Source organism: Lathyrus oleraceus, chromosome 3 (genome assembly GCF_024323335.1).
Source record: "Lathyrus oleraceus cultivar Zhongwan6 chromosome 3, CAAS_Psat_ZW6_1.0, whole genome shotgun sequence".
NCBI classification, from domain to species: Eukaryota; Viridiplantae; Streptophyta; class Magnoliopsida; order Fabales; family Fabaceae; genus Lathyrus; species Lathyrus oleraceus.
In genome coordinates this window covers 432,563,591-432,573,356 of record NC_066581.1, presented here as the reverse complement: position 1 = coordinate 432,573,356, position 9,766 = coordinate 432,563,591, and the positions used below count along the sequence as shown (strand labels likewise).

The window sequence follows — 9,766 nt, the reverse complement described above, 5'->3', positions numbered from 1 at the left end:
CTAAGGTTGACTTCCATCATATTCCTCGAGATGAGAATCGGATGACGGAATGCTCTCGCTACGCTTGCTTCGATGATTGTAGTGAAGTATTGGAATGAAGTCCCCAATATTACTGTGATGCGCTTGGATAGACCAGCTCACGTATTTGCAATGGAGGAAGTAAAAGATGATAAGCCATGGTATCATGATATCAAGTGCTTCCTCCAAAGTCAGACTTACCCGCCCGGGGCATCTGTCAAAGATAAGAAAACTTTGAGGAGATTATCTGGAAGTTTCTACCTTAATGGTGATGTGCTTTACAAGAGGAATTTTGACATGGTTCTGCTCGGATGCGTGGATAGACACGAAGCAGACCTGTTGATGACTGAAGTCCATGAGGGTTCATTTGGTACTCATTCTAATGGACATGATATGGCTAAAAAGATGTTGAGAGCAAGCGATTATTGGTTGACAATGGAGTCTGACTGCTGCAAATATGTGAAGAAATACCACAAGTGTCAGATTTATGCGGACAAGATTCATATTCCCCCGACACTTCTGAATGTTATTTCCTCACCATGGCCTTTCGCCATGTGGGGAATTGACATGATTGGCATGATTGAACCTAAGGCGTCGAACGGACATCGTTTTATTCTCGTAGCTATTGATTATTTCACCAAGTGGGTTGAAGCGGCATCGTATGCAAATGTAACCAGGCAGGTGGTCGTGAAGATTATCAAGAATCAATTTATATGGCGATATTGTGTGCCAGACAAGATCATTACTGATAGTGGATCTAACTTGAACAACAAGATGATGAAAGAGTTGTGTAGCGAGTTCAAGATTGCGCATCATAATTCTTCTCCCTATAGATCTAAGATGAATGGGACCGATGAAGCTGCTAACAAGAACATCAAGAAGATTATCCAGAAGATGGTTGTCACGTACCAGGATTGGCATGAGATGCTGCCATTTGCTTTGCATGGCTATCGTACATCTGTCCGCACTTCAACAGGGGAAACCCCTTTCTCTCTTGTATATGGCATGAAGTGTAACACCTCAAAATTTGCCCTCCTCTCTTGGGACTAGCTTAACATATTGCATTTCATTTGTAGGTCATTAGGCATTGCATATTGCATATCATGTGGCTACTTAAGCAAGTCTTCCTCCTAGGTCTTGGTCAGAAGATAAGAGGTTGAGATTCAAGCTGAAGGCTTCATTGAATTGATCACTAGCCATCTGAGGGTTTGTGATACAAATTAGGGTTTCTTGATTCGCAAGGGGGTTGAGCTTCATCTTGGTGGAAATGATACATCATCATCATCATGGTCTTGATATCATCCAAGAGATTGATCAGATACCTTGAGATTAGGGTTTTGACCTCTGGTCAACCCTAATCAGTTGAATCATCTGTATTGGGCCAATCAGGGCTTAGCAAGGAGATGAGGTTTTCAATGGATATGAGGGATCATCATATGGTTTTAATGAGCTTATGGAAGCTAGGGTTTCATCATTGAGCCATTTCATCAGGAGTTTGAAGCTCAACTTGATCAGTGCATAGCCAGATTCATCTATCAGTAAAAAAAGTCAACTGCGGTCAACTGTGCCTGAATTGATGGATTTGGAGGTGGGAGAGGGTTAGAGACACTTCATTAATGTCTAAACAAGTTTCATTTGACATTTCAAAGATCAAGAATGAAGAAAATAAAGTCAGGTGAAAACTTTCCAAAAATAGAAAGGACTTGTAATTGAAAATTGCCAAAAATGGAAAGTTTTTCTCCTCAAAATTACGTGTCCAAAAATGCTTCAAATGAAACTTTGTTCAATATGAAAGTTGTAGATCTTTCTCTCACCTTTCCAAAAAGTCCAAGAACATGAATTTCTCATTTGTGGTTGGCAAGATATGGATTGATCATTGTCCAAAAAAGTGGAATTTCAAAGTGGCATAACTTTTGATTCACAAGGCCAAATTGAGTGAAGTTTCTTTGAGCAAAATTCATTTGACATGAGCTATCATAATCCATCATTACATTTCATGAAAAATCATCACATAAAAAGTGCATTTTTCAAGTGGACTTAATTTAAAAAGTTGAGGGAAAAGTGCATTTTGAGAAATATTCATTATTTTCACTCCATTCCTTTTGCACTAGCTCACATATGCCATTTGTAACTTGCTCAAACCAGAAAATTCCACTGTTACATTGGTTTTACATGAGTGAGGGTGAATGACCAAATTGCCATTTAGCATGAAAATGCATTTTTCACTAATCCATTTCATTAGCACCAATTAGGATTAGAATCATGATTAACATCACATATAAAAGGATAATTGTAACTGTTTTCATCTTAACCATAACAGAATTTCAGATCTAGATCCAAAATCTCCAATTCTCTCAACTTTTCATCTTTACGTTTTTTGCAATTTCTTCAAAAACCTTGCTTAGATCTTCATTGTTTCATCATCCACATGCATTATTGAAGCTAATTGAAGCAAGGATTCATCATTTCCAAGCCAAATTTTGGACTGTTAAAGTGAGGTGCAACAATGGCGATTCAAGATTTCGTCAAGATCGTGCACAATTAACATCCAAGACTTGCTTCATTCATCAACTCAAGCATCATAGAAGATCTGTTTTGGCATTACAAGGTGGAAAACGCACGAATTCACAACTGCACATCATTGAAGGTGATTTTTTCGACCTCAATAATTCTTGAATTTGTTTGATGCTTTAGATAGATCTTTAGATGTAGAGAATTCTTCACTTTGAACCACTAAATTTGGTTGAGAAACGAGGAAGTTATGATGATTTGAAGTTTTGTGCACAAATATGTTTTGATTCGATTTTTTTTTATTTAGTGAGAATTAGGCTTAAATAATTTGAGATTGTGAATGTACATTGAAAGACCTTTCCATTGATGTATGGTTTGTGCAATTTGGTGACAAAAAGTTTTTGAGTGATGAATGTGGTGATGAATGTATGAACGTGTGCAAGAACAGTTTGAAAATTCAAAAAAACCTGATTTAGATCCATTCGCGCGGTACTGTTCATGAAGTCCCGTGTTTGTGCGCGCTACCTTATTCAAATTGGACCACTGTTCGATCTTGTTGTACATCATTCCTCCTTGGCCTAGCGGTTAGTGAGAGCGCCTGTGACCACTACGTACAGGGTTCGAGTCCGCGCTATGTCACTTTTCCACTTTGCCTTTTCCATTAATTTTCATTATGCTTTCATGTGCTTTACATACTTGTTCAACTTTTTTTATTTTTTCCTCAACATCAAAAATCCATATCTCACTCGTTTTTAATCCAAATTTGATGCAATTTTTTGTGCCATTCTCCTTGTGATGTGCTCTATTTTATGGTGATTTTTAATAATATTGTGCACGGGTAGATTTTGAAAATGCTTAGGGTTTGCTTTGACATGTCATTTTGTGCACCATGTTCACTCTTTTGTTCATGAAATGATGATGCTTCATTAGAAATTCATGAAATTTTTTGTGCATGTTCTAGACATCTTTAGGAGCATTTTGATATGTGGTTTGCAATTTTTGAGTTCCTGGATTGAGAGTTATGACATGATCTTTAGAGGTGTTACATTTTGTGCCATGCCATGCTTTGTGCAACTTCTTGATTTTATTTTCTATGTTTGTTGAACTTGAATTAAGCTGGATTTTTGCATGAGATTACATATGGATGTTGAGAATACATGTGATTTTTTCTGGAATTTTTGAATCCATTTCCTATTTGATTGGGATTTTATTTGCTGTTTAGCCATTTCTGAACTTTTTGTGAGACATGTTTGTATTTGATTTGTGAAATTCTGGTTATTAATTGGATGGATTTGAAATTTGGCATGAGTGATATAGACATGTTTAACTTCATTTTGGATTTGGTGTGGTTCAGTTATCATGTGTCTTCACTGTTTTATGATCATTTGAAGTTGATGCATGTTTTGATGCCTTGTATTGGCTTGCTTAAACTTGTCCGGACTTTTTGAATTTCATTGACTTGCTTCCCTTGGTCCAAATGAGCTGAAATTTGGTATGATTGACATGTTATGGATGTTGTTTGATCATGAATTTGTTTGAGGATTTATTGAAATGTTTTGGTATTGATTTGATTGTGATCATTCTGTTTGCTCCAATGTGATTCCAAAGTGCATAGTTTGACATGTTTTGTGTATGAAATGAGTTTGGTGCATAGTTTTGATGTGAGACTAATTGGACTTTATTCTGGAGTGTTTTATCTTGATTCTTGTTGAGTTTCACTTGCTGTTTTGAATTTTTCATCTCCTTTGGACCCTAGGCTTGTCCTAGTGGTCTTGTTTCTCATGTTTGAATGTGATTTTCAGGTTGAAGAAGCAAATGCTTTAAGGAGATTAATGCAAGTTGATTGAGTTTGGTTGATTGTTATGAACTAACTTGTTCTATTTTGTAGGATGCTTGGCTCACTTGAGTTGATTGTGCTTTGCACATGTGATTGATTGTGTTGACTGTTGATTCTTATCTTGTCTGTTTTGACTTTGTGATTGGTATACTTACTGAATTAGATTGATTTCAGGTACTTTAGTCGCTAACAGTTCCCTTGAGAACTTGCTTGTGCTGCTGTTTGGTTGTATAAACCAATTGAGATAGAATTTCTTTTCTCCATGTAGTCTGGAAGACCTGGCCTGTTACTTGGCCAGGCACCTGTCTAAAGTCCTCCTTAAGAGGCAATGTTTGTGCTTGTTTATTTTTTGTCCCCAAGCAGGTAAAGACCTCTATGAGGCAATTGGCGGATAAAAGAGATATGCAATCTATCTCCCGCTATTCTGTTGAGTCGTCCCTCTGCTCACACCACTGTGTTGATGCATTGAGGACATTAACCCAAGATCCATGTACAGTTGTACAGTTGAGTCAGAGTCATGAGTGTAGAAGGGTTCCCACTTTCTGAACCCACACTCCTTTGTCTGAAGCTCTCCCTGGTCAGGGATAAGAGCTGTGAGGCACACCCCTCACTCACCTTTCATCTGGCTTCACCCTGACTCTCAATGTCAGGGTTAAGAGCCAACACCACCCTGACACAGTTGTGTTGCTTTTGCAACTTAACCCTTGATTGAGCCCACATCTGTCTATATATAGTGTGTGCTAATTGTGAATGTTTGATTTGCTTTGTTTATGCTTGCATGCTTTGCTTTTTCCTGGTTAGGATTAGCTTGCTGTTGTGCAAGTAGATAGAAACCATAACATAGGGCAATGATGCATGATAACATCTAGGCTCGAGTCCAGCTCCCTAGTAGTGTGTCTCCCTTTGTATCTGGTTAGAATTTCTTTCCCGTTCAGGGGAACTACGTCGCCCTGATCCTCATACCAGATGAGGTATGTAGGCAGGAGACCGTGCGAGGTCTCTCCGGGCACTTTTTTTCTTTTTGTGTGTGTTTGCTTGTTAACCCTCTTGTGTGTCAGGATATGGATGTAAGCCCAGCGATTGGCTGTCCGTATCCTGAGTGTGTTTGTTTGGTTCGGAAGCCGATGTAAGTCCAGCGATTGGCGTTCGGGTTCCAAGTTTGCCTGTGTTTGTGTGTGTCTTGTTTGGCGTGCGTGAGCCGAACTACGACAGCTCTGATTCTCGTTCCAGACGAGATACGTAGGCATAGGATGCGATATCCTAGCGAGCCCTCTCCCCTTTTCCTCCACCTGTGTTGTCTTCAGTGTGTGTGTGTGATGTTTGTTTTAGCAACCTTTTCTTTCTTTTAGAGCGTGGATCCCGTCGAGTACGACGGACGTGAGGGGTGCTAATACCTTCCCCTTGCGTAACCGACTCCCGATCCCATTCTCTTTGGTCGCGAGACCTTGCTTTTCCCAGGTTTACTTCGAGCGTTTCCTTTCCCTCTTTTGGGATAAATAACGCACGGTGGCGGCTCTGTGTTGTTTTGTTTTAGCCCGCCGGTTGTTTTTCGCGGATGCGACATGAAGGATGTGCTCCCCGTAGAGGTCGAGATCCTATCAATGAGAGTCTTGATGGAAGCCAAGTTGACTGAGGCCGAATGGGTTCAGAGTCGTTATAACCAACCGAATTTGATTAAAGAGAAGAGATTAACTACCATGTGCCATGGTCAGTTGTATCAACAAAGGATGAAGAAAGCCTTTGATAAGAAGTTCAAGTCTCGTGTGTTCCGAGAAGGTGACCTTGTGCTAAAAAAAGTCTTGTCTTTTGCGCCCGATTCTAGGGGCAAGTGGACTCCAAACTATGAAGGTCCATACGTTGTTAAGAGAGCCTTTTCAGGTGGTGCTTTGCTACTCACAACTATGGATGGGGAGGATTTCACTCGTCCTGTGAATTCAGATGCAATCAAGAAATACTTCGCCTAAAATAAAAACAGAATAGCTCGCTAAGTTGAAAACCCAAAAGGGCGGCTTAGGCAAAAATGAGCGTCTCGGTGGATTGAAAACTCGAAAGGGCGGTCCAGGCAAAAGTTAGAGACATGAAAAAATGAATATATATATATATATATATATATCGCTAGATTGAGTACCTCACCCTGGGACAATCTAGGCAAAAATTAGGGATTTGGCAAGTAACTGCATCTTGACAAGAGTTTGTTCTGCAGTTGTCATTTGTTAGGGATTCTCGCTCAACCGTCGTCAACCGAAGCGTCAAATACAGTAAACTCAGAGTTGGTGAAGAAACGGTCATTATGTTCAATGTAGCCCTTTTCCCATGTATATCACCAATTTCAAATTTGTAAAGATCCATGGAGTCTCTCCATTTGCGGACTACCATTCCACTAAATAAATTTGAGTTTTTATCCAATTCTTGGCACTCTTACTTGTTTCTGTTTAACAAATGTTTGCATGTTTTAGTTGATAAATATCATTGTTTTAAGACAAATAAAGTTTTATAAATTATTTTAAACAAAAGGGTTAAATACACTTTTCCCCCCTGTAATGTTAGCGAATTTAGGATTACCCCCCTGTAAAAATATTTTTTGTAAACCCCCCCTTATGTTATGTAGATTCCTTCATAGAACCCCCTAATATCCAGGTGGCATGGAATCTAATAAGAGGTCCTACACCTGGCATATTTTTAATTTTGTTAAAGTGATTATGTGTCATTTTACACTTTTTAATTTCAAATACCCCCTTAGAAAATTAGGGTTCTGAACATAGCAGGGAAGACGAAGACGAAATTTCCAGGGGAAGACGAAGACGAAGACGAAATTTCCAGGGAACGAAGACGAAATCTCCTGGCATTTTTTTGCTTTGTAGCCTCAATGGATGGCACCAGAAGTTCTTCGTAACGAACCCTCAAATGAAAAGTTCTTATTCTATACCACAATTGCTTTCTCTCTCTGCCTTATTGTCACTTGAGTTCCGCTTACATATCTATTTTTTCTTCTCGAGAAAACCAGGTCCGACGTATACAGTTTTGGAGTCATATTGTGGGAACTTGCAACAGAAAAAATTCCTTGGGATACTCTCAATGCAATGCAGGTACTGTTTTCTTGTGACACTGTCTTTTTCGAGCTTAGCAGGAATATATATGAACAATTTCTCTATTTTTCTTCTTCAGGTTATTGGAGCTGTGGGGTTTATGAACCATCGGCTAGAAATTCTAGAAGATGTTGATCCACAGTGGACTTCTATAATCGAGAGTTGTTGGCATACGTGCGATTTCTTTAAACTCTTACACTTCTAATTTATCATTTCTTTCCCATTGCTCTAAATTTTCAAACACAAATCTTATCAATCATTAGGAAAGAAAACAAAAACAAAAATTTAACATGGATTTTCATACTTATTTTAATGGATTAAATCTTAATTTATTTTCATGTTAAACATCACTGGTCATCATCAGTCATAATATGCTAACTTACAACTTTGTCTATTACTACTATCAGTGATCCGGCTAGCCGACCAACATTCCAGGAACTGCTGGAAAGGCTTAAAGAGCTGCAAAGACGGTATACGATTCAGTTTCAAGCAGCCAGATCTGGTGGTGGTGAAGTCACTCAAAAGGAATCCTAGCCGAACTAGTGAACCATCTTTTGATTTTTGTCAGTCGTGGCTGCTGATGCCAAAGGATTATTTTGCACATATCTTACAAAAACATTCCTTATGAGTAGATGAGTTGGTACAGACAGTTGGTCTTGGAGCTCCATAGCATTAATCTTGCGAAACTATTCAAGTTATTGTGTGTTTACCATTGAAGATCTTGAACTTAATAGTGATGCTGCTGTGTGTTGAGTCTTGTGAATGAGTTTCTATCATTATCATCACTGTAATATGATTTTATATGGAAAATGTTTGTACCACTTTTAATTGTACAGAAGGTAGAAAAAGGGAAGAAAACTGAAGAGGTTTCATTTTACTGCATAGAACTGGCACTTTTTAGTTGCATTATCCTTGTTGATTATCTACAATTTTACTTGAAATGGTTTGTGAATTTTCATTGCAGCTTTATCGACTAATTTGTTTTTAAGATTTTTGTTATTGAAATTCTTCCTTGCTCCAATTCATATGTGACAAGTCACGTGATTGCAGAAATTGAAAATTTAATAGATGAGTTATTTGAATGTGAATAAAGTGAGCATACACACATAAATGAATTATGTTTATGTTATTGCTATAACTGATGAAAAGAATTATCACCTAACAAGAGTATAGTGCAGTTAACTTCTCATTTCAATAAACTTTCTAAGACAACATAAAAGATCTACGTTTATATGAAAATAATTTGACTCTTGTGATAGAAACTGATTGTTATATTCATACCAACTGAATCCGTTAATACGACAAATCCCTACCGTCTTGAAAGACTGTTTCTGAAGGGGAAAAACAAGTTTTACAGTTCCTGTAAGGGGTTAAAATCAAGTTCTGGGTACTAAGAAATTCTTATATTTGATCACACATAGAGAGCAAGTCAGATAATTGTTGGATCGTCAGAAGCAACATAATGTAATCACAAAAGCATGTAGAGCTGTTACATTTGAGTAGAAACTAGTACTAGCTTAGCTTGATGATGACAAACTATATAAGTACAACAAGCAAGAAGATCTTCGTGAATAACCAAACTCCGTAAGCTAATAGGAGCTTCATTTGGACCACAAAAATTGAGGGGGTGAGGCTTATTCCAATATCATCAACATCATAGTTCAAATTTCTAATGAACTATATCATCATCATCATAGTATACATTTGAGATTCAAATTTCAATGCAAAATAGTAAATATAAGCCAATACAGATCATATTCCCTTGTTTGTTTCTACCACACTAGTGAAGCAAATGACGAATGGCAGCAACATCATCACCTTTATGCTCACGCAGGGTTCTTTCAGCCACCTTTTTGTCCAACTGTAGTATGAGAAAAGTATGTCAATTAATTGGAATGTAAGCTTTCTAGATAGATTTCAGTACATGTTGAATAAGTTACCTCTAGTTCGTTTGCAATTATATCAACATCTGCTGCATTTATCTTAACAGCGGCTAATTCTTTCTCCCTGTGATTCAATCAAAATACATACCAAGGTTCAGAGAGAGAAGGAAAACAATGGCTAGTCTGTCATATTTTTTCTTGTTTTTCATAAACCATGAATTCTGCAGAGAGCCATGGCTAACATTGCTGAAAATTAGAAATCCATGACAGACAATTACATGACAGACTCATTAGACTAACTTAACCATAGCTGCTATCAACATCCATGACAGACCAATTACAAACATTAACCATAAATTTTTCCTCTTTTCCATTGCAATCTTTTTCTTCAGTTTTTCTAACTTGTTAAGCTTTCCGACTCTGCAATCTAT

At 37.9% G+C, this 9,766-nt stretch overlaps 1 protein-coding gene and 1 long non-coding RNA gene across 2 annotated transcripts; one reads left to right on the top strand and one right to left on the bottom strand.

Annotated features, from left to right (window-relative positions):
- The first annotated feature begins 7,209 nt into the window (after window positions 1-7,209).
- LOC127129368 (serine/threonine-protein kinase EDR1) lies at window positions 7,210-8,404 on the top strand. The gene is made up of 4 exons (XM_051058575.1): window positions 7,210-7,277; window positions 7,371-7,452; window positions 7,532-7,626; window positions 7,860-8,404. Exons 1-4 carry the CDS (start codon window positions 7,237-7,239, stop codon window positions 7,984-7,986), a joined length of 345 nt encoding a protein of 114 aa, XP_050914532.1. The 5' UTR covers window positions 7,210-7,236; the 3' UTR covers window positions 7,987-8,404.
- A 471-nt stretch (window positions 8,405-8,875) lies between these two features.
- On the bottom strand, window positions 8,876-9,510 carry LOC127129367 (uncharacterized). The gene is made up of 2 exons (XR_007806316.1): window positions 9,393-9,510; window positions 8,876-9,313 (listed from the first exon to the last, which is right to left on the bottom strand). It is a non-coding gene; the product is annotated as an uncharacterized LOC127129367 (long non-coding RNA).
- Window positions 9,511-9,766: the final 256 nt, after the last annotated feature.